The sequence below is a fragment of the Cebus imitator genome, unplaced genomic scaffold, assembly GCF_001604975.1.
Source record: "Cebus imitator isolate Cc_AM_T3 unplaced genomic scaffold, Cebus_imitator-1.0 Scaffold352, whole genome shotgun sequence".
NCBI lineage: Eukaryota > Metazoa > Chordata > Mammalia > Primates > Cebidae > Cebus > Cebus imitator.
The window spans coordinates 1,275,134-1,300,382 of NW_016107667.1; the positions used below are offsets into that span (position 1 = coordinate 1,275,134).

Below are 25,249 nucleotides of genomic sequence, written 5' to 3' on the forward strand. Positions count from 1 at the left end.
GCGCGTGTCGAGAGAAAAAAAAATACACACACGCGCGCATGCTAGCTCAATGTGGAATGGAATCTTTTTTTGTTAATATTTTTATTTACCATTTTCTTTGATTATGAACCCAGAGGTCTTTTTCTGTATTGTCATTTGGATTTCTCTCTTGTGAATTGCTTGATCTTATCATCTGTCTTTCTACTGGGTAGTCATTTTCTTGCTTTTTATTTCCCCCCCCAGAAATTATTTATATATTCTGTAGTCTTTTGGGTTTAGGGTTATAAGCAATTCAGTTCAGTTCCTCTTATTCTATATATTTTTAAACTTTGTGTGATATTCTTTTTAAAATATTATGTTTTCTTTTGGTGAAATCCCTCTTCCTTTAGTATGTCTTTCTACTGATTATTGCTGTCAGATTTATCGTATCATTTTAGCCCTTTCTCTCCTAGAAGGTAGAAGATTTAGCATAGTTCTTTGCTCATTGCTTTGTGGGATTACCTATCCCATATAGGTTAAGAATGTAATCTGTCTGGTTTCAAATCCTGGCTTGGTCACTTACTATGTGACCTTGGACCAATTTCTTCATCACATTGTGCTGCATTACCTCAAGTATATGAGAATAATAATAATAATACTCACCTAAAGTTCTTAATAAACAAAAGCTCTTGCCATGATTATTTTTTGTAGTTCTGTTGTCCTAAAATCAACAGAACTACTAGTGCCCGTTAATACCTGATTTGGGAGGTGGGAAGTAGGACCATAAATGTTTGAATTCTATCCCTTGTTCACACTATTAAGGAAGTTGGATTTGACTCTTTCTAGCTGTTTTAAGAGTAAATGAGTTAGGAATATTAGACACTTAAAAAGTAAATTGTTCTTATTGTGAACAAACATTCAACTACTTAAAACATGCAAAGTGGAGATTTGTATTACTGTTTAACTGAGGTTTGGTCATTTGGCCTGTATCCTATAGATGAACTACATCTTAGCAGCTGGAGTAGAGATAAAGAGATCAGAGTTGAGAAATACTGGAATGAAAAGTACATGAGCCTGAGAGTCATACAGAGACCTGGATCTAAATGCTGTCTCTTCCACTTATTAACTTTGTAACATTGGACAAGATGCTAATGTTCATTGAGTTTTAATCTCACTTTTAAAATGGGATTAACAAGTATCATTACGGTGAATATGAGGCAGAGTGCAATTATGTCTCAGGCTTCCAATTGAAAGAGAGAACACTTAGTATGGTAAAAAGGAGACATTAAATGTCATCAAGGTAGCTTTTTAAAGAAATCTGGTTGTTGCTATCATAATTCCATAAAGTACAGGACAAACTAGTGAGGTTTAGTTATTTGTTAAACCTAGCATTTTTTATTTGGTCAGATTTCAGATCAGTATTTTATATAGCACTCTGGGATACTGAAGTAGTTATGGTTTCTGCCTTAATGTTTTGTGTAATCCACAGTATCATTTTACTTTAAAACACTCCGAGTTTAATGTGTTTTTTTTTTTCCTAATCCTGTAACATATTACAGGTTGAGCATCCTTCATGCAAAAATATGAAATCAAAATCCTAAACTTTTTTTTTTTTTTAGACTGAGTCTCGCTCTGTCGCCCAGGCTGGAGTGGTGCGTTGGCATGATCTTGGCTCACTGAAACTTCTGCCTCCCGGTTTCAGGCGATTCTCCTGCCTTAGCCTGTCATGTAGCTGAGATTTCAGGTGCCTGCCACCACACCCAGCTAATTTTTGTATTTTTAGTAAAGACAGGTTTCACCATGTTGGCCAGGCTGGTTTCAATTGATCTGCCTGCCTTGGCCTCCCAAAGTGCTGGGATTACAGGCGAGAGCCACTGCACCCAGCCATCCTAAACTTTTCGAGCACTGACATGATGCCAAAAGTAGAAAATTCTACACCTGACCTCATATGACAGGTCATAGTCAAAGTGCAGTCAGAACTTTGTTTCAAGCACAGAATTATTAAATATATTGTACAAAATTACTTTTAGCCTATATGAAACATGAGTGAATTTTGTGTTTAGAGTTGGATCCCATTCCCCCAAGATATCTCATTATGTATATGTAAACATTCCAAAATTTACAACACTTTTGGTCCTAAGCATTTCAGGTAAGGCATGCTCAACCTGTACAAATGCCTAATATCTGATCAGAAATCAACATCTAATTATTACATTATTTTTATGAGGAAAGTTTTTTGTGGTAGTTAACTAGGACTGTAAATTACTAAAAAGAATTACTTTAATTACTAGTAATTGCATACAATTTTGTGGAGTTACAGCTTAAAATGGATTAGAAATTTTCCAGTTTTGTTTTATATTTTGAAATAAAAATTTAACTGATTATCTTTCCAGTAAGTACAAGGTGGACTGTGCATGCCTCAAAGAAAACCCAGAGTGCCCTGTTTTAAAACGTAGTTCTGAATCCATGGAAAATATCAATAGTGGCTATGAGACCAGACGGAAAAAAGGAAAAAAAGACAAAGATATTTCCAAAGAAAAAGATACACAAAATCAGAATATTACTTTGGATTGTGAAGGAACAACCAACAAAATGAAGAGCCCAGAAACTAAACAAAGAAAGCTTTCTCCACTGAGACTATCAGTATCAAATAATCAGGTACTGAACTCTGCTGACTCTCAATGAAATTAAATAAACAAAGGAAAATGATTTGTCATATTTTATCCTTTTCTTTGTTCTGTGTATAATTGTTTAAAGTATTTTAAAGTCTATTCTGTCATTTAATGAAGTATTCATGGTGAAAATACAGGCTCTGCTAGAATTTGTACAAATTTGGTGAATTATTAAGAAACAGCTCAGCTAGCAAATCCTTGCAGAATTGCAGACAAGATTTTCCTAAGACTAGGTAACTTTTAAAAACCTTCTAGGTGGCACTTTATGTTCATAATAAATGTTCTTATTTAAAGTCTTAAGCTGCAAAATTTTCTTTCCTAAAATATGTAGACACACAATCAATTCCGTAAGCATGTCACAAGAACGGCAAATAAAATTTTTGGGAGAAAATTTACTAATAACATACAAGGTAATTTTGGGGGTAGAGTTTGGCCTAAGTGTATCTGCTCCACCAATAAATACATTTGTGATATGTCCTCTATAAACAAAAAACAGGAGGGATCATTAAAATGTGAAAATCAAGTAAGATTTTGCTCATTTCCAGGGCCCTGTCTTCTAGAAATAATTTCCCTTAAGCTTTCGACTGAATAAACACTTACTGAGCCACTGGGTATTTGCAGGTTTTTCTGAAATAATTTACACGTTTTTGTTTTGGGAACTATGTAAACATAAGGCCATGCTACCATATATGACCTATATTGATAAAAACTGTATTGGCTAAAATTTAAAAAGCAAAAGTATTTGATAGCTTGACTTTGAAAAGCATCTTGAATGAGGAAACCAGTTTTAAATTTCTTAAATGAATTTAAATAGGTTACGTTGACATGTTGAATTTGTCTTGGTTGAAAGACATTGAAATAGTTGTATAGATGGAGTAATAGTTTATTAAGAAGTCATTTCCATCTTTCAGGAACCAGATTTTATTGATGATATAGAAGAAAAAACTCCTATTAGTAATGAAGTAGAAATGGAATCAGAGGAGCAGATTGCAGAAAGGAAAAGGAAGATGGTAAGTTGGGAAGCCAGTAAGTTTGGCTTAGTGACAGCTGCTCTTCATATCGTAATTGTTGCTGCCTTTCCTTGAGCTTTTACACCATTCTTTGAAGTTAGCAAATTTGGGCCTCATGATGTGCCATTGAGCATTTTATTTGTTTTTTGTCATTACCATTTAAATAAATTCCACTAATCTTGTATTTCTATCGGTTGTTCATTAGAGATTTAACAATGTATGGCATTAAGAAATATTTTATGAATATTTTTGAAGCTGATAACTATTAATTTTAATTCTACACTGAACTAATAAATTTTAATGCCACAATTATTGTTCAAAATGTCTTTTATTAGTTAAATGTATCCTTTCATAATTTGAAATATAATAAAAATGAACTTGAAACCTTATATCACCAAATGAATTGCTTATGCAAAAAAAAACAAAAAACCCCAACCACTGGTAGCTACTATTTCTGTATTCTCACCCTGCTATCATACAACAAGGTTCTCATTAAAATAAATGTAGGATGTATATTCCTTGTACTATTTACAAATGTTTTATCAGTGTAAAAATTAGGACAAGCTGTTTTCTCACAAATTATGGTAATTTAGCATTTCATCTGTCAGCCAGTTAAAAAAGTATCATAGTATACTTTCCATGCCCCTAAAATTTGAAACTGACTGATGGCTTTATGGTAGGTTCTCCCCATTCCCCCCTTTACTTCATATGCTCTTTTGTTTCCTATTTTCAGGGTTTTCATGTTATATTCCATGGAATCTCCTGTCACATATTTAAGGGTGGGATGTTTTAAAGTTTGGTCTTTGTTGGCCGAGTGCTGTTGCTCACTCCTGTAATCCCAACACTTTGGGAGGCTGAGGCAGGTGGATCACTCGAGGCCAGTAGTTCGAGACTAGCCTGGCCAACATGGCAAAACCCTGCTTCTACTAAAAATACAAAAATCAGCCAGGTGTGGTGGCTCACACCTGGAATCCCAGCTGAGACGAGAGAGTTTTCTTGAAGCCAGGAGGCAGAGGTGGTAGTAAGCCGAGATCGCACCACTGCACTCCACCGTGGGCGACAGGGTGAGAGACTGTTCTCCCAAAAAAAAAAAGTTTGGTCATTGTTGTCCTACTTAATACATGGCTGTTTAGAAACTATCACCTTGATAGTTTCTAATATTGATTTTGTTACTCAAAATTCTGAAAACAGTAAAGAACTGTTTCATACCCTTAGGATTTCAGAAACAATGGTCTGTTGAGACAAGGTAGTATTAGAAGAAAAGCAGAAAGAAAATATTGGAGGAGTATATAAAGGAGGAATTCTTGTACCTAAAGGGATTATCTTGAACCTTTGTCGAGATTCGATTATATATGTTTTGAGTGCCTTCTCAAGTTACCTAAGGCTCTTTATTGAATATTGATTTTTAGTATTGTCCTGTTTATTCTTCAGTTGACCAATTTAGAGTATTAACTTGTTTCTGTGTGCGGCATGTGTCTTGTGGGAGGAACCTCTTTTATAAATGGCTTTAAGGGCTGTAGTGACCACTTTAGAGAAAAAAAAAAAATCACAGTCCAGGCATGGTGACTCACATCTGTAATCCCAGCACTTTGGGAGGCTGAGGTGGGAAGATCACTTGAGCCCAGGAGTTAGAGACCCATTATGGGCAATATAGTGAGACCTCATCTGTACAAAAAATTTAGAAATTAGCCAGGTGTGACAGTGCATGCCTGTATTCCCAGCTTACTCAGGAGGCAGAGACAGGAGGATTGCTTGAGTCCAGAAGGTCAAGGCTGCAGTGAGCTGTGATTGACCACTGCACTCCAGCCTAGGTGATGACAGAGTGAGATCCCCATTGCAAAACAAAAACAAAAACAGAAAACGCGGGTCTTGTTCGTTGCCCATAAATACAGTAATTTTATTCATATTGAATTCTGTTTAAAAACATTTATATAAGGCTACTTTAAATAGATTTTCTTCTATAAATGCTGACAGTTAGTGGATCTTAGAACATCCTTATTTCTAGACGCCAGAAGAAAATTGGATACTCAGTGTTAAACTTGGTGGAACTTAGAAAATGTATGTATATATTGGCTTACTTGGAATCCATTTTTGATCCTGATTTTCCTTATTAGTATGCTACAGTAAATTGAAGAACCCTTCAAAATTTTTTATATCCATTTTAACATATTTTACCATCTGCCACTAAGGTGGCTATGAAACTGAGTATTTTTCATGGGAATAAAATGTGGAAAACTTGGAAAGTATAAATGTCTATAATTTGGTATTTCAAAAGGATATGAAATTAAAATCTAAAAATCCTTGTTCCTGACCCATACATAGCTCTTAAAGTCATCTCAATCCTGTTACTTCTAATTGGCACATTTGCTTTGATGTTTGCATTACAGAATTTTTTGATGTAGTCAAATAAGCAGAATGCAAACACATGCATCCTAGGATTCCTAAGTAATTAGATTTCCCTACCCCCAAGCGTTAGTATTGTATTTGGTTTTGAAAAGTTTAAAATGAATCCCCTTTTATTTTCCCAGTCTTGACTTTTATATTGGTTAGATTAACATCAGTACTCAGAAAGACAAGGTCAAATAAAAAAAGTGACAGAGGCACAACTAAAACTAGGCAGAATAAAGATGGTAGCCATACTACTCTTGAGAAACCTAGGTCAAAGTGATACAAATTTCCGCCTGCGACAAGACTTCCAAACCAGTATGGAGATACAGGTGGAGTATTACTTTTCTAGGACCAGAAATTTTTCAGGGTTAATATTTTGGAATATTTGCATTGCGGTTACCAGTTGAACATCCCAAATCCAAAAATCTGAAATGTTCCAATGAGCATTTCCTTTGAGCATCATGTTGGCAATCAAAAAGTTCTGGATTTAGGAGCATTTCAGATTTGAGATCTCACCTAGACTTGGTATCGTGTATATTTATCAGATTGGAATATGATGAATCAGTAATAACCTCCTCCCAGATAAACTCCATGTAATCACCAAATTTAAATGTACACTAGTCCCTCCTTATCTGCAGGTTTGCTTTCCGAGGTTTCAGTTACCCACTGAGGTTCAAAAATACTAAGAGATTTTGAGAGAGATAGATATTACATTCACATAACTTTTATTACAGTATATAATTGTTCCATTTTATATATGTATAGGAAAAAACAGTACTATATGTATAGGGTTCACTAGTATCTGCAGTTTCAGGCATGCTTTGGTGATCTTGAAATGTATCCCCTGTGAATAAAGGGGAACTATTGTACTTCACCCTATCCTTTTGTAGTAAAGCTTGAACAATGCAAAATTGGCAATTTTAACCTATGTACATAATTTCAGACACCACCTTTTAACATCATGCTTAATTTCCAAAAATTGCACCAGGGTATTTATATATTTTGTTTGTTGGCATCATTTTTTTTTTTAATCAGAATGGGAGATAAGGCAATGTCTCTGCTTTTTGAGGTATTTACAAAATAATTACAACTCAGCGATAAGTGAAGGAGATACAGCTGGGGAGAGATCAGATTGTTTCATGAACTCTAGGTAATACATATTTCTATTTATGTATGTATATTTAATATATTTTTGTACTTTATTTATGATGGACCTTTCAAGTAGGGTTTAACCAAATAGAGTAGCTTATGACAAAAGTTTTATGGAATGTATTTTCCCAGGGGGAAATCCTGGAGAGAGCTATAAACTATATTTGGTTGGAGGAGGAGAGGGCTACTAGGGGGATGAGATTGGCTGTACGTCACACAGGTATTCATGGATGAAGACTTTACGAAAGAATATTTATGTGACCAAGATGGAAAGCCTTGTCATTTCTAGTTCCACTACCCTCCACCTCTTTTGGCCTTTTGGATTTTTCTTTTATGAACATTTTCTTTTTCCATTCATTATATTTTGTCTTTTTTGTTAAGTTGTTGCCTGCTTTTACAAAAGCCAATTTGTGGCTAAGTTGTGTGGAACCGGTTATTGCACATTAGGAAAATCTTACCACAAGCCCAGTTAAGCCATATAACTGAAATACAATAGATGGTTTATATTCACTTGATTCCAAAAACCAGGGCACTACTGAGTGTCCTCCTAGTATGTTTGTTGAGGTGGCATTAGGTGGCTATTGTCTTGTCATATAAACGGTACATGTGGAAGAAGTTTAGATACTGGGGGGGGGTATACCGTTAGCTTAAAGTGATCATTTTTAAAACAGCAAACTTTTGAAATTTAAATACTGAAAGAGACGTTTTGCTGGGCATGGTGGCTCACGCCTGTAACCCCAGTGTTTTGGGAGGCCAAGGCGGGTGGATCACTTGAGGCCACGAGTTCAAGACGAGCCTGGGTGACATGGGAAAATTCCATCTCTACTAAAAATACAAAAATTAGCCAGGCAGTGTGGCGCACTCCTTGAATCCCTGCTACTTGGGAGGCTGAGGCACCAGAATCACTTGAACCCAGAGGAGGAGGTTGCAGTGAGCCAAGATCAAGAGCAAGAATCTTGCTCTGTCACCCATGCTGGAGTGCAGTGATGCAATCTTGGAAAAAAAAGACGCTTGCTCCCCCATTTATAATGGCATGAAGACAGTCTCCTTGTTTTAATTTCCAAAATAGTAATGTTTCATAACCTTCATAATATACTTTGGGAATATAATCTTGATAATATTTGATGGCCTGTATTGCCAGAGTGCTTAAAATGGAGTACACAGAAAATGATTTAGTGTGGTCTTCACATTTAAAAGGACAGACATTTGAGAAACAGTGAAAGGGTATGACAAGGAAGTCACATAAATAAGAGATTCCTGGACTTGTCAAGCAGCTAAGATAGTGTAGAATTTTTCTATCACTATATCATAAACTCCATGAGGGAGAAAACTTTTAGCACTATTCATTGTCGTAGCCCTAGCTCCTAGGGGAATAAAAAATGGTGGGCAAAAAAGTAGACCCTCAATAAATAAGCTAACTGAATGTTCATGGCAACCATTTGAGGAAAGATACAGACCCATGAATGTGAACTCAGTGAAGCTTCCCTATAGTTCAGGTAATGAATGATCTGGAGGCCTGGCCCACGATTCTCCACAATTTTCTCAGCTTTCATCCTTCACATCAAAATGTATTCCATACAAGTATAATTTGAGATGCTGTGAAAAAAAGCCATGACCAGTCGAATTTACTGTTGTGAACACTATACCATATCCTTCCTTTTCAGATTCCCAGTGTACATGTGTTTAAAAGCTCGAGAAATTGTCAGCTTTTCCTGAATTTGTATACCCTTGCAGGTTTTTGTGGATAACACCTTTGACTCCCAGAGAGTTTTATTTAATGGAAGACACTGTGGGAAAACACTACAGAATCCATGCTGTTATTGAATGTCTTTAGGAAAACTTGACTGACAATTTAGAACATCACTTTAGAAGACACAATGCTTTAAAAAACAATTAGGATAAATTTGTTGCCAGAAAAGTCATCTGATGAGAGGAATATGAGATGTTATCCAACTCACTGTTCTGTCTTCAGCATGATTCAGTTGATGCTGATTTTCTTTTCTTAAGGTCCCGTGTTCTCTCATTGTAGACACTGGGAATTCTATTTCTAAAGATGAGTAATTAATGACATTGTGGTGTTAAGTGAAAGGGAACCTGTTTATTTTTATAGTTAACTCCGTTCAAACAAAATGAGGTTAATCAGCTTTAGCTGCCTTCTAATAAATTCAAGATTACCAAAATTGTTGAAATGATTCCAGTTATGTCTTCAAATAACAGAGATATATGCTTGATATAATGTATACATGATTATTACTCTTTAACAAAAATGTGTTTTTGCCATTTGAGATATCAAGTGAACAAAGAAGGCAAGGTCACTGCTCTGGAGTAGCTTTTGTAGAGAATGGGGTAGAGGGAACAACAAACGAGTATCAAAATAAAAAAGAGTGCTGTGAGTATAAATTCACTCATCACGTGATAGAGGAAATGGAGACACCACATAAGCCATACACGTTATTTTGGAATGATTTTTACTGGTAACAACCTTACCCATCTTTTTAGATTTATAAGTTAATCTATGTTATTTAAAAGGATTTTTTTTTTTTTTTGAGCAAGGAATCATTTAATTTCTGTATTTCAAGACCAAAGAATAAGGTTATTTTGCAGTGGGCTCTGGCTTTCCTTTTCCTAGTTGTTTTGAGAGACAGGGCCTCACTCTGTTCACAAGCTGGAGTGCAGTGGTAAGATCATAGCTCAACATAGCCTCCAACTCCTGGAGTCAACCAATCCTCCTGCCTCAGTGTCTGCATGCCGCCATGTCCTGTTAATTTTTTAAAACATTTTTTTGTGGAGATGGGGATCTTGCTTTGTGATGGGGATATTAAGCAGCTTGCTTACAGGAAATTACAATCCTCTATTTACCTTTACAAAACCATAAACTAAGATTCATGTCATAAAAACAATGTTTAGATAGATTTTATGGGAAGTCTAAATGTATCAAGTTTTATATATTATATAGCACAGGTATTGGGGGCTGTGGGAAGTCTGCTGGGGTTTATTAGGACTCCTAATTTTTCTAATCCTCTCTGGAGTCAGCTGTAACTACCTCAAATAATAAAACTTATTTTTCAGTTACAGCTATAAAATGGGTGGCAAATTTTGTCTTTAAATAGGTACCATATACATGGCTATGTCAAAGAATGTACTGTATGTAATGGTGACTAGAAAAGCTGAATGACATCTGACTCTGAAGAAATTTAAAATAAATGTAGAAAATCAGGCATGTATATATTACCAAATATTAGTGTATTTTAAGATAAAGCTAGGTTTAAAGCTGTTAGGAAATGTTTGCTGCTTTCAGCTTTATTCTTACCCAGATGTTTAATGTAGGAGGAGTTTTGCTTTATGTAGTGGCAGTAGTTAATCGGAAAGAAGAGTAAATTAGGAGGCAGGAAACCTGCATAATAACTATGGCTTTGCTTTTGAATGAGTCACTTAATACACATGGCTTTGGTTTCTTCAGCAGTATTGGACCACATTGTTTTAAGATCCAGATCAACTCCATACAGTTTTATCTGTGACCCTTACTCCTACCATCTAAAACAAGGGAATATCGGACTGTCAGGCTCTTTTGGCGTAAATTCATATTTACCTTAGAATACCCAGGATAAGAAAATATCTTCCTTGTGGGTAATTATCCACCTTGTGGGTAATTTTTTTCTTTTACACATACAGTGATTCTTGCTAAGACAAGTTTGTTTCCTCTGGAAAAATATACTTTCCCCAAATTTTTTTTTTAATTTTTTGAAAACAAGTAACTGTAGTTATTAATCCCTTCAACCAGGTTTATCAGGTAAAGCACAGTTTGGGAAAATGATCTTTTTAGTTACTCCAAATTTCTTTTTTTCTAAATTCAGGATTTTAGAGAAACTCTGATAAAAACAGAGCTTTACAGAAAACCACATGACAAAAAGGGGAAGGTAATTTAAAAGTTCAAAAATACAGCATCTTCTAAGGAAACAACTCCGCTTTAAAACTTTTTCTGGTGAGCAAGTAGGACCATTTTTTGCATGTGCTATTTTAGTGTCTGCCCGTCCCATACTAGGAGAGGTGAGATGCAGATATGTAATCCATGAACGAAGAATCTTACCTCTTTGGACCTTGTTTCCTCAGTGTCATATTTGCAATATGGTAACTTGCTGTAAAAAATTAGGAACTTAGAAGTATATTAGAGTACTTTTGTTGACATACTATTTTGTTCCCTTGCTAAGTGTAACAACAACAACAAAAATACAGGAATGGGTAAACAGTTTCCAAAGTGTAGGTATCTTCAGGGTTGAATCTCTGCTAGTAATTACTGGAACTAAAGCTCCAATATTAAGACGACTATGGCATCCAAACCTTGAGTTACTGATCTTTCTTTCTTCCCCATATCGATGGTAATAAAGGAGGAAAGACAAATGGATTTGAGCCTCAGGACCTGGTTATTTTCATTTGCAGAACCAGATGGTTGATGGATGTGGTTCCTGGTTCTGATTTAGAGCTGAAGCATTTGCCAGGCCCACTGGTCAAGGCTCTGGGTTTGCTCTTAATGCTCTCTTTCAGAGAACTGATGCTCAAAGGAACACGTGGCTGTTTCTCAGTCCCTGTCTTGAATTGTCAGTGTAAGACAGGAAGAGCAGAAGGTAGAGGAATGCCTTATAAGAATTACAATGGAGGGCAAGAGGGCTAAAGTAGAAATAATAATTAACACATACAGAATGCCTACCATTTTCCATGGACTGTTTAAAAACCTCACGTTATCTGTTTAAAGTGAGTAACAATTCAGAGAAGTGCAAGTTTTATTACCCACATCTTACTGTCTCAGAAAGGGTAACTTGCCTAGAGTCACAAGAGATACTTACCAAATGAGTCATAATTTTTAAACGCAAGACTTTACCTAACAGCACCCTGCTGCAGTATGTCAGTATAGTCACTCAAGTGCTTATGAATTTTTCCTTGGAAATTTGGGATCTTTTTTTAAAAGGCTGGTTTCTGTATTATTAAAAGATTTTCAGTTTGCTAAAACAAGGTAATTTTTGAGGCTTTTTTGTTTTACCCTTATCATTAACAATCATTCAAGTGTTTCCTTCATGAAATATTTGCAGTAACAGGGCTTACCAAGATGATGGGAATTCTGAAAGGTCTTGAATGAACAGAAATGCTTTTTTCTCCAATTGTTTTTAAAATTTGTGATAAACATTTGGACTTAATTTTACTTTTGAGCACTGATATTTATGATATCACTTAAAATTTAAATTTCATAGACAAGAGAAGAAAGGAAAATGGAAGCAATTTTGCAAGCTTTTGCCAGACTTGAAAAGAGAGAGAAGAGAAGAGAACAAGCTTTGGAAAGGATCAGCACAGCCAAAACTGAAGTTAAAACTGAATGTAAAGATACACAGATTGTCAGTGATGCTGAAGTTATTCAGGTATTATTATTCAGGTCTAGTTTTATGTTCTTAAAACACTTTCAAATAAAATTTCCATATCTTATAAGGAATTTAAAATAATGTCTATTAACTTTTTAATACCATTTTTCAAATCCTATAGGCGTTTCAGCTTGAGATAAGACTATATATTGTCTCTGTTCTTTATTATGTATCAGAATTCATAAATTCTGGAAAGTTGGCTTCTGAAGTAGATTAATGCTGTTACATTTAAACTTTATATGTACACAGTATAAAAAGTTCCATTCTGTTGTATTTTATATTAGGAACAAGCAAAAGAAGAAAATGCTAGCAAGCCAACCCCTGCCAAAGTAAATAGAACTAAACAGAGAAAAAGTTTTTCTCGGAGTAGGACTCACATTGGACAGCAGCGTCGGAGACACAGAACTGTCAGCATGTGTTCGGATATCCAGCCATCTTCTCCTGATATAGAAGTTACTTCACAACAAAATGATATTGAAAATACTGTACTTACAATAGAAACAGAAACTGAAACTGCAGTAGCAGAAATAATTACTGAAACTGAAGTTCCAGCACTTAATAAATGTCCTACAAAGTACCCCAAAACAAAGAAGGTATGATTTTAATGAATGTAAGAACTGTTTTCTAACAGTTTCTTATATTAATAAAATTGTGTTTTAAAAATTGGATTTTTAAGATCTCATAATGAACAGAATAACAGGCAGTTTTTATACTTGCAGATTTTTATACTAGGAATGAGAATTCCAAAACTGTAAAATCAGTTAATAGAAATGTTTGCATTATTGTTAAGATAGTTACATTCAGTTTATCAGGACTTTTAGTATTACAATACATGATTTCTTTAAATAAGTTTGTCTACTTTATGTACAAAATACATACTTCTGTCAAACTGGTTTCAGATGTGTTATCCTTTATTGTTTATATTTTTATAAATTTCATTGTATAGGTAGATGATAAAAATTAGATGTGAAGAAACTGTTGATTCCCACAGAATATATTAAGACTATGAAAATTTATAAGGAAGAGTAGTTTTAGGTGTAATTATTAATAAAAATCTTTGAAACACTGTCAGACTTAATGAAGCAATTATGGGAAACAATTCAGTTAATTAAACCAACCTGAGCTTTTCAGATCAGAAGTAACATCCTAATGAGGCTGCTCTTTCTCACTTTGACTAGAGTACAGCAGATTGGGGCAGAGATACTAAAGTACGGTAATCCTTATGCTGTTTAAGGGTAGATCATAAATGTATACTTCTCACACACTTTACTTTGAAATTTCATTTATTCTGTCTTTGTTGTTACCTAATTCAGTACAGTTTGTAGGCATGCTGCTAAATCATGACATGTACATTTAGTAAAATTCTAGTATGAACCCAGGATTATATTTTATTGGCACAAGTTAAATAATGTACTTGCCAAAGTCACAGGTTTTGTTAGAGACAATCTAAACACAGTTGTTTATAATTCAAAGTCTGTGCTCTCCTTACTCCATCACCGTAGCTTAAGCAACCCAATATTTGCCTGTTAACGATGGACAAAAAATTGCAACTTTGTAAAGTGAAAAGAAAAAAACCTCAGGTTTAAAAGTAAAATTACTATTTGTAAAATTACAAATATGACATAATCCGTACCCTTTATTAAACTTTTAACTAAGTTGTGGTACTATAAATTTACTGTGGTACTACAAATTTATTTAAATCCCTGGTATGATATATAAGCTTCTACATCCTATCTGATTCTCTTAAAAAGCCTCTTTTGTCTGCAGATTTTGTTATTTTAAACAACATACTGTTTGATAGAATACCAAATCATGATTACCCCTAAAGGCCTCATTCAGTTTAAAGATAACATGTCACTTTTTCTGTGCCAGATTCTAAGAGCTTTATATATGTTATTGAGCTCTTTTAATCTTTATAACAATCCTACTTATAGAACTAGGTTCTGTCACAACCCTTCTTTTACAGATAAAGACTGAAATATAAAAAAGTTACTTAACTTGCTCATGGTCACAATGTAAATGGCAAACCCAGGATTCACACTCCTGGCAGTCTGTGCAGACTTCATGTGCTTCACTACTACATTCTACTGCTGTCCTAGGAATAGAGTTCTTCTGTACACACAGAGGGACAGAAAAGATGCCAAAATGTTTAGTTACCTTTGGAAGAAAGGATGGGTAGATTTTTAAAATGTGTGTTTCTGTATGTGTGTGTGAGTATTCATGTGCACATTTATATATACTAAGTCCTGGGGTTTTTTTGTTGTTTTTTTGGAGACAGTCTTGCTTTGTCACCCAGGCTGGAGTGCAGTGGCGTGATCTCTGCTTACTGCAACCTCCACCTCCTGGATTCAAGCGCTTCTCCTGCCTCAGCGTCCTGAGTAGCTGAACTACAGGCGCGTACCACCATACCTGGCTAATTTTTTTTGTATTTTTAGTAGAGATGGGGTTTTACCATGTTGGCCAGAATGGTCTCCATCTCCTGACCTCGTGATCCATCCCCCTTGGCCTCCCAAAGTGCTGGGATTACAGACATGAGCCACCTTGCCCAGCCACATTTTCTATAAGTTACATTTATACTTAGAAATACGAATGCCCTTACAGCAAAGAAAAAATGTTAATAGTTTTTTTTTTTTTTTTTTTTTTTTTTTTTTTTTTTTTTTTTTTTTTTTTTTTTTTTTAAGTAAGTAGTAATTTGTACTTCAGGGTCAGGGATATTCATAGACCCAAGAGAGACTGTATTATGTCTGTTGTAGATCAGAGAATCAACAGAATTAAGGACTATGAAAATTTTCAAAGCACAAGAACCTTAAGAGATATTCCAAACCCCTTAAATCAGTGATTGTCAATGCTGACTTTTAAACATACATGTATTGTGAGTGAGGTAGGTGGCTCACATCTGCAATCCCAACATTTGGGAGGTTAAGGTGGGAGGATTACTTGAACCCAGGAGTTCAAAACCAGCCTGGGCAACATAATGAGACGCTGTCTCCACATAAAATTAAAAACAAAAAAATTAGCCAGGCATGTTTGGTGCACACCTGCAGTCCCAGCTACTTGGGATGCTAAGGTGGTAGGATGGCTTCAGCCCAGGAAGTTGGGGCTACAGTGAGACCTGATCACACCACTGCACTCCAGCCTGAGCAACTCACCCTGTCTCAAAAAAAAAAAAAAAAAAAAAAAGTATTGTATCTTGTCCTCATTTCCAGGAGACTCTGATGGGCAGCTAGTGTTGGAAAACACTGCCTAAAATCAGATTTTTCTAACAGATGGAACATTTTATGCCTATAATAGAAACAGTAGTAAACCCAAATTTATTGTGTTTAATAAAATGGTACTGATATGTCTCTAGTTGTCACTATATTAAAAGCTTGGCCGGGCATGGTGGCTCACACCTGTAAACCCAGCACTTTGCAAGGCTGAGGCAGGAAGAATGCTTGAGCCCGGGAGTTGAGATCAGCATGGGCAATATAGCCGATCTTGTCTCTAAAAAATACTTTAAAAAATTAGCCAGGCGTGGTGGTGAGCGCCTTGTTCCAGCTACTCGGGAGGCTTAAGTGGAAGGATCACTTCAGCCCAGGAGGTGGAGGCTTCAGTGAGTCAAGACTGCACCACTGCACTCCAGCCTGGTAAAAGAGACCTTGTCTCAAAAGAAAAAAAAAAAGTAATATAAATTTCATGTAATATAAATACTTAAAAAGCTACCATATGTTCTGTTCTACAAAATATTGGGTAAACAGTATCAGAATAACAGTAGATAACCAAGGAAATGTAAAATGACGTACTGGTTTTTTGAACATCATATATGATTCAAATTATACAATTTATCATTTTAGATAATATAGCAATTTCAAATCTGATACTAGAATATTCAGTAGGAGAATTTGGAATTACACTTATAATGATCCAGATTTTTTCTTTCTCTAGCACTTGGTCAATGAATGGTTAAGTGAGAAGAATGAGAAGACAGGAAAACCTTCAGATGGCCTTTCAGAAAGGCCTCTACGCATAACTACAGATCCTGAAGTGTTAGCTACACAGCTCAATTCTTTACCAGGTCTCACCTACAGTCCCCATGTATACTCTACTCCTAAGCATTATATTAGATTTACTTCACCATTCCTTTCAGAAAAAAGGAGAAGAAAAGAACCTACTGAAAACATTTCTGGTTCATGCAAAAAGGTAAACTTTTCTTTGGAAGTAAAAATGTAGAATAAGCCAAATGCCAACTCATTCCTTACTACCTTCCATGGTAGTGAAATGTTTTTGGAATTGGCTCTGTATTTACAGTCTATATAAACAGCTACAAACTGATTCCTATTCGTGTATTATTCTTTTTTATTCAGCGATGGTTGAAACAAGCTCTGGAAGAAGAAAATTCAGCAATTTTATATAGATTTAATTCACCCTGTCAAGAAAGATCCAGAAGTCCTGCAGTCAATGGTGAAAATAAAAGTCCACTACTATTAAATGACAGCTGTTCCCTTCCAGGTAGATTTTTTTTTTCAGTATTGTTTTAGTCTGAGGAATGTGGCAGGGCATATATTATATATAGCTTTATGACCGGCATATTCTGGTTACTGGTATGCACTTAAGAAGAGAAGCCCATTGTTGTATAGATTTTCTCTTTTCTCTCCTCTATATTTTTTTGATGACGATGCCAGTTTACAATACCATGTATGTTGGGGCTGATGAATTTTTAAAGGCTTTTGGACCAGCTGCTTTTCAGACAGACAAGGACTCTTACAAATCAGTTAAAGTAACATCAGTACTTATAACATACTTTGAGAACCCCTAGGCCTCTAATCCCTCCAGGCAAGATAATCCTTGCTAATTGGGGAGGGGGCGGGGACTGCTTCATGTTAGTACCATTTTTTCGAAACCTTGAAATTTAGTTTTGGGGTGAAAGTCATAATTGCTGTTGTTTATATTTTACCTTTCCCGGGATGTGACATATACAGATTTTAACAAATAGCAGCAGTGTAATTTCTTACAGATTATTATTTCACCAACAGATTTAACTACACCACTAAAAAAACGAAGATTTTATCAGTTGCTAGATTCGGTTTACTCAGAAACCTCCACACCTACACCTTCCCCGTATGCTACACCAACTCACACCGATATTACTCCTATGGACCCATCTTTTGCCACGCCTCCACGGATAAAATCAGATGATGAAACTTGTAGAAATGGTTATAAACCCATATATTCACCAGTTACCCCAGTAACTCCTGGTACACCAGGAAATACCATGCACTTTGAGGTGAGAAATTTTAATGGAGAAAGAAAAATTCGACACGTGGGGGGATGGGATTTCTTTAAGAGCTCTTTCTCCTCCTTTAACAGCTAGTGTGCTGAGAATACAAAAGTTTGCAAGAAACTAAAAATCAAGAAAATTCATTTATATGAATTTAGATGTTTTTATTATTACTAAAATGAGCATACCTTTCATCTTATTGATATACACGGTAGACTAAATGATTGTGTGTATCAAATGTGAAAGCAAGTATCTTATTTGGGGAACGCAAATAAACAGGAAAGAATATGTAAAACCAAAGTCTGTGTACTGGTTTTTCATTTTGTTTTCATTTCTATAACTATTATGGATATACTATGTATTTTTAAATTTTCAATTCCAATTCTTTCTTTTATACAGAATATTTCTTCCCCAGAAAGTTCTCCAGAAATAAAGAGACGCACTTATAGTCAAGAGGTAAGAAGTTAACTTAAAAAGGGTGAATTGATAGTTTTCCTCTTATATTGATTTGCTTAAATTACTGGTAAATTTTGAAATAAATATTCCCAAGATGTGATTATTTGTGTGTGTGTGTGTGTGTGTGTGTATATATATATGTATATATATAATTATTATTATTTTTAACTCTGTAAACAGGGATATGACAGATCTTCAACGATGTTAACATTGGGGCCTTTTAGAAATTCCAATTTAACTGAACTGGGTCTGCAAGAAATAAAGACTATTGGTTATACGAGCCCTAGGAGTAGGACTGAAGTCAGCAGGCAGTGCCCTGGAGAAAAGGAACCTGTGTCAGATCTTCAGCTGGGACTTGATGCAGTTGAGCCAACTGCCTTACAAAAAGCCATGGAAATGCCTGCACATGACAGGGCTGAGCCCAACAGCCAACTGGACTCGACTCACTCCGGACGGGGCACAATATATTCTTCCTGGGTAAAGAGCCCTGACAGAACAGGAGTTAACTTCTCAGTGAACTCCAACTTGAGGGACCTGACACCCTCACATCAGTTGGAGGTTGGAGGAGGCTTCCGAATAAGTGAGTCAAAGTGCCTGATGCAGGATGATACTAGAGGCATGTTTATGGAAACAACTGTGTTTTGTACTTCCGAAGATGGGCTTGTATCTGGTTTCGGACGGACTGTTAATGACAATTTGATCGACGGGAGTTGCACACCCCAGAATCCACCACAAAAGAAAAAGGTTACAAATTTAACACTTTATAGTCCTTTTAATAGTTGTTTTTCATACTACTACTGAGGGCAATTGGTAGATATGTTATGTAAGGCATTCTTAATTTATTCAAGTTACATTTTTGTATTTTTAAACTTTTGTAAATGCTGGATTAATTAGAAAACATTTACAGAAAAGTAAAAAATTCTAGTGATATGGGAAATCCTTGTAAGCAGCATGGTTTCAGAGAGAGAAATCTCAAGATGATTTATTTCACCTAATGAGTAGTCTGTAAAACTATGCAGTCCCCAACCGCCCCCCAAAAAAGGCAGTCTTGAATAATATTTGCATTATTAACTTTATTGTACATAGAGCAAGCACCCTGTATAGAGGAAATGCTTCTTTCCTCATCCATAATGTCTATAGTATTTAGGTCATGAATGTAAGCGTGTTTTTATTTTGCTAATAGATATATATTAAATATTGTTAGTTCCCTGATTTCCCACCATTATTTGGTTGGCAGACATACTGAGATAATTAGAATGCCTTATTTCAAAAGAATGAGAGAAACTATAGCACTTATTTTGTTAGTAGGCTTATTGCTTTGCAAGTCCAAGAATTTTCGTGATGTGTGCTTTTAATTTTTATAACAGAGTCCAGTTGGCAACTATGTGGGAAGCAATGTAGTATAGTGGAAAGAGCACGGGCTTTCAAGTAAGACCTAGGTTCGAATCCCGGCTCCAACACTCACCAGCTGTGTGACCTTGAGTGAGTGAGTTACTCAATTTCCTCATCTGTAAAATGGGGATGATAATATACCTATTTCATAGGGTTGTTGTGAGGATAAATGAGATAACATATGTAAATCATCTAAGTACAATGCCTGGAATATAGTAGGCATTTGATAATTGTTAATTATTTGTTCAGAATCAATTAAAATAATTTTCCTAATGTAAATATAGTAATTCTCTTTAGAAAAAAGAATGCATTGGTTCTGACATTAAAAACAAGAATAAAAGATTGCTTCTTCTTCTCTTTCTTGCTTAAGGTTTCTCTGTTAGAATACCGTAAGAGACAACGTGAAGCTAGGAAAAGTGGCTCTAAGACGGAGAACTTTCCACTTGTTAGTGTATCACCCCATGCAAGTGGAAGCTTGAGCAACAATGGTGATAGCTGTGCCAGCAGTAATGAGAATGGGGAGCAAGTGGAACACACTGCTAGCCTACCTTTACTAACACCAGCTACAGTTTATAATGCTACTTCTGAAGAAACTAGCAATAACTGCCCTGTTAAGGATGCTACTGCCAGTGAGAAGAATGAACCAGAAGTTCAATGGTAAGTCCATTCTGAAGTATGCTGCTCTGGAAAAAACAAGCTTTTGTTGTATTCTTCCCATTTGTTGTTCTCCCAAGGCTAAGCAGATAGTACTTTGTGGTCACAATTTTAAAAGATGCTCTCTGTGAATGGGATTGCTGTGTATTGCATGTGTTGTTAAAGGTCTATTGTATTTATTCCATGGTAATGCATTCATTCTTTACACACAAATATCCCCTCCAAAGAATTTTTATCACAGTTAACAATCCTGCTGACTTCCTTTATAACTCCTACCAGTTACCTTGAAAGAACCACCAGGTTTAGTGCTTCTTTAGAAGGAGTAGGAGCAGCTGCATATAAGATGGATCTTGGCAAAGGGCAGGTAGCCACACACTTTGCTCCTTAGTCCCCCTTCCACCTCAAAGCTTGCAATCCTGACAGTAGTTTGTAAGGGGCATGTTTTGGTACCTTTGGTAACCAGAAGTGACATTCTGAAGGTTAATACATTATCGTCAACTCCTTGCCAATAAATTGCTGGAGACAAAGGAATTGAATCCTTTAAATAAGGATAACAATCTCAGTTCTGGGCACCACCGGCAAAGTAAGAGAAGATTAACTATTTCCAAAGGTTAACACCAAAGTTATTTTCCCAGTAGGGCAAAAGCCTCTGTCTGAACAGTACATGTTGACTATGAAGCAACGGAGAATACAGCTAGCAGTAGCTTCTTTCAATAGAGGATAATGTGATTTTTCTTTTAAAGGACTGCCTCAACATCAGTGGAACAAGTCAGAGAAAGGAGTTACCAGAGAGCTTTACTTCTCAGTGATCACCGAAAAGATAAAGATAGTGGTAAGTGAGCTTGTTCATTCACCAGAAAGTGGAGTCAGTTAATCACTCTTCATCCTCGTTCTTTGCAGCTCTAATGTTCTCTTTGGGTCTGCTCTGCTTCATCTCTAGGGGGAGAATCACCATGTGTCTCATGTTCACCGAGTCATGTTCAGTCTTCACCCTCATCTCATTCAAATCACATTCCCCAGTTGCAAGCTAAGGGCCCGGTCCCTTCTTTCAGTGAACTTATGGAAGGTCAGTAAGCAGATGACCGATAATGTTACTCTTTTAAACATTTTAAAATCAGACGAGAGAGAACATTTATAAATAGTCGGTTTGAATAGAATGTATGTTGCTTTGTGGTGTTAAAACCGTGTTTACCGTGTAATTTTACACTTACTATAGGTTTCTTCTGCTTTATAGACCCTGATCCTGAAAATCCAGAACCACCTGCAACTATAAATGAATGTCCATCCCCAGATACTTCTCAAAATACTTGTAAAAGTCCTTCAAAAATGAGCAAGGTAATAACATTGACCTTTTGATGGGTTCCAAAGGACCTCAGGTTGAGTGCAGAAAAGCTGCTGGTTACAACATATACAGTGTTTTTCTGCTGCATCGAGTATCAGTGTGTCACTTCTGCACGCTTTCCTGTCAGACGTACTCAATTGTGTTTACTACTTTGTTTGTTCTTTCTGAACTGTGATGGATAACTCTGACCAAACAAGTTTTCTAAGCACACTTCAACAGCTTATGTTTTCTTCTCATGTTCCACCTCTATTCTAGTGGTGTCTAGGAAATTCATAGCCTTGTTGTGAAATTCTTGACCAGCCAATTATGTAAAAACAAAAGGTCATTTTATCATTTAAAAGGAATGACATCTCCATCCTGGATCATGAAAATGTAATAATCTAGTATGGCATGTATATCACTGGAAACTAAAGAAAAGGAATCTTGAGATTTATCTTTCTATGATGATAGATATTTAAGCAGTCTTGGTTTATTTATATCTGAACAGTATATAGGAAAATGAAAAGGTATTAAAACGGTTTGAGGGAGCAAGTTTATTTACCCACATCAATTTATCCTTAGATTGGGCATAGAAATTTCAATTATAAAACTGAAACTTACTATTAGAGTTCTTTCAGAGTAAGGCTCAAAAACAGGTTTCATTGCTTAAGGAAAAAAAAGGCAGAGTAAATTATGTCCTCAACTTGTCTTCAATAAAAATTAACCCGGAGAATTCACTTTAAGCATACTCTCAGAACTTGTTGGAACAACGGGAAAATATTGGCCTTTTAACATCCTAAGCCTCCATAATTGACCTATCTGGCATGTTATTTCCTGCCCCACATTAAAATTAATATTTAGATCATATTAAATACCAACAAGAATAAACCTTAAGGTACACAAAATGTTCCTTATATGTATATAATTTGTTTTCTCTTCATAGCCTGGTTCACCTGGATCTGTAATTCCTGCTCAAGCACACGGAAAAATACTCACAAAACCGGATCCCCAATGGGACACCACAGTTACTGCATCAGAAGCTGAAAATGGTGTTCACCTAAAAACAGAGCTCCAACAAAAACAGCTATCAAATAACAGCCAAGCACTTTCAAAGAATCATCCTCCTCAGACACACGTTCGTAATGCATCTGAGCAACTTTCACAGAAACTGCCTTCTGCACCAACAAAGTTGCACTGTCCTCTATCACCTCACCTAGAAAATCCTCCAAAGTCATCTACGCCTCACACACCTGTACAGCATGGTTATCTTTCACCAAAGCCTCCTTCACAGCAGTTAGGATCTCCCTACAGGCCTCATCATTCACAGTCACCTCAAGTTGGAACACCTCAGCGAGAGCCTCAGAGAAACTTTTATCCAGCAGCACAGAACCTTCCAGCCAATACTCAGCAGGCAACTTCTGGAGCATTATTTACACAGACACCCTCAGGACAATCTTCAGCAACATACAGTCAGTTTAACCAACAAAGTCTGAATAGCACGGCACCACCCCCTCCACCTCCTCCACCTCCTTCTTCTTCGTCTTACTATCAAAACCAGCAGCCCTCTGCTAACTTTCAGAATTATAATCAGCTCAAAGGTAGTCTTTCTCAACAAACTGTGTTTACATCAGGACCAAATCAAGCACTTCCTGGCACCACAAGCCAACAAACAGTTCCAGGACACCTTACTCCAGGGCATTTTTTGCCCCCTCAGAACCCCACCATTCACCATCAAACTGCTGCTGCTGCCGTAGTCCCCCCACCACCTCCACCACCGCCTGCTCCAGGACCACACCTTGTACAACAGCCGAATTCCCATCAGCAACACTCTGTAGCACACGTAGTAGGGCCTGTTCATGCGGTCACCCCTGGATCGCATATTCATTCTCAAACTGCTGGACACCACTTACCCCCACCTCCACCCCCTCCCGCCCCTCATCACCATCCACCACCCCATCCTTCCACAGGACTCCAAGGTCTACAAGCACAACACCAGCATGTTGTAAATTCAGCACCCCCACCTCCCCCTCCACCGCCACCTTCTAGTGTTTTGGCTTCTGGGCATCATACCACATCAGCTCAAGCCTTACACCACCCACCTCATCAAGGACCTCCACTTTTTCCTTCAAGTGCTCATCCAGCTGTACCTCCGTATCCCTCACAAGCTACACATCATAACACTTTGGGACCGGGACCCCAGCACCAGCCTTCTGGAACAGGGCCACATTGTCCATTACCTGTCGCAGGTCCTCATCTCCAGCCCCAAGGACCAAACAGTATTCCAACACCTTCTGCTTCAGGGTTCTGTCCTCATCCTGGCTCTGTGGCCCTGCCACACGGGGTTCAAGGACCTCAGCAGGCATCTCCAGTGCCTGGACAGATTCCAATTCACAGAGCACAGGTGCCACCAACATTTCAAAACAATTACCATGGATCAGGGTGGCATTAAAATGGACTCCAAAAACATTTTTTTTAAATGTTCTGTAAGATAAACTGTATATTTCATATGTACCTGTTAAGGTACTTTTTAAAGCTTGTACATGAACCTTTGTATAAAAATAGACCAGTGCTCTTTCATTGTATTTTTCTCATTTTTGCTTTTTAAAATTCCTTTAAAAATGTGCTGTTAAGCCAGTATTAGGTATCTTTATTTTGTAAGTGAACATTCCAGCTGTTTTTTTCTGGCAGTAGATTCAATGCTGTATGATCTTTAAATTTTATTGTTGCAGTTAAATTCATTTAGTGAATGTTTTCTCTATTATTTTATACATATGCATTAAGTACACAGCTAAGTAATGGCACTATGAGGATTTTCTTTTTCTTTCTTTCCTGTCAGCAGTTCTGTGAATGCATCTTAGGTATAAAAATGCAATACAGATTTTTATATTTTGGTGTGGACATGGCTCATTTTGTTTTACCAGTTATTTGCAAGCAAAATGTAATTTAATGTATAGATGATTTCTAATGTCTCCTGACAAACTGTAAATACTGCATTTCTTTTGCGTATATAATTGCTTACAGCTTTTCTCATTTGATATATAGCATTGTACATATGACAAGTCTTTTGCAAAACTGTGTGATCTTTGTGAAAGTAGTACAGTATATGACCTTTAATTTCTTTTTTGTTTTAAATATACTGTCACATTGAAGCACTGGTTGGGCATTTTAATTCATGTTAATAAATCACAATTATGTCAGTTTTACCAAATTGTCCTGTACAACTTTTAAGTTCAGGGTCTGTGTGTTTCTATAGACATTATAGTTTTCAAATAGAGTTTGTAAGAAGCCTTCAGTTTTCTGTAGTGACTACTAACCAGAGGCAGCAAGGGGTTGTTCGTGTGGTGGTTCCTGTTTGCCATTTGTGCAAGTGCCATAGAAACTACTTAAATGATTGTGCTGGGTAAATTAAGGATCTGGCATCATACAAAATGAATCCAGACCACTAATGCATTACACATAGTAGTTCTTGAACAACTGTTTGAAAATATGGATAGTTTGCCTAAAACAGGAAAATTTGTCTTGGGTGTACAAAACTAAAGAAAAAAGGCATTTTTCCTGGATCTGTCAGTGAAATGAAAATGGCC

General features: G+C 36.4%; 1 protein-coding gene across 8 annotated transcripts in view; it reads left to right on the forward strand.

Moving 5' to 3' along the window:
- Nucleotides 1-24,868, forward strand: part of KMT2E (lysine methyltransferase 2E (inactive)) — a 100,435-nt gene extending 75,567 nt beyond the window's left edge. For 6 of the 8 annotated variants that reach the window (XM_017506245.1, XM_017506246.1, XM_017506248.2 and 3 more), the window contains 14 exons: nucleotides 2,352-2,616; nucleotides 3,542-3,640; nucleotides 12,421-12,585; nucleotides 12,870-13,178; nucleotides 16,510-16,764; nucleotides 16,929-17,073; nucleotides 17,598-17,848; nucleotides 18,242-18,298; nucleotides 18,479-19,042; nucleotides 20,061-20,347; nucleotides 21,088-21,176; nucleotides 21,285-21,410; nucleotides 21,579-21,679; nucleotides 22,609-24,868. In XM_017506245.1, the coding sequence (XP_017361734.1) occupies nucleotides 2,352-2,616; nucleotides 3,542-3,640; nucleotides 12,421-12,585; nucleotides 12,870-13,178; nucleotides 16,510-16,764; nucleotides 16,929-17,073; nucleotides 17,598-17,848; nucleotides 18,242-18,298; nucleotides 18,479-19,042; nucleotides 20,061-20,347; nucleotides 21,088-21,176; nucleotides 21,285-21,410; nucleotides 21,579-21,679; nucleotides 22,609-24,114 (4,219 nt within the window). In that variant the 3' untranslated portion in view covers nucleotides 24,115-24,868. Of the gene's footprint in view, nucleotides 1-2,351; nucleotides 2,617-3,541; nucleotides 3,641-12,420; nucleotides 12,586-12,869; nucleotides 13,179-16,509; nucleotides 16,765-16,928; nucleotides 17,074-17,597; nucleotides 17,849-18,241; nucleotides 18,299-18,478; nucleotides 19,043-19,665; nucleotides 19,781-20,060; nucleotides 20,348-21,087; nucleotides 21,177-21,284; nucleotides 21,411-21,578; nucleotides 21,680-22,608 lie in introns of those variants that run through there. The other 2 variants (XM_017506250.1, XR_001818444.2) reach the window with 2 other exon arrangements.
- Nucleotides 24,869-25,249: the final 381 nt, after the last annotated feature.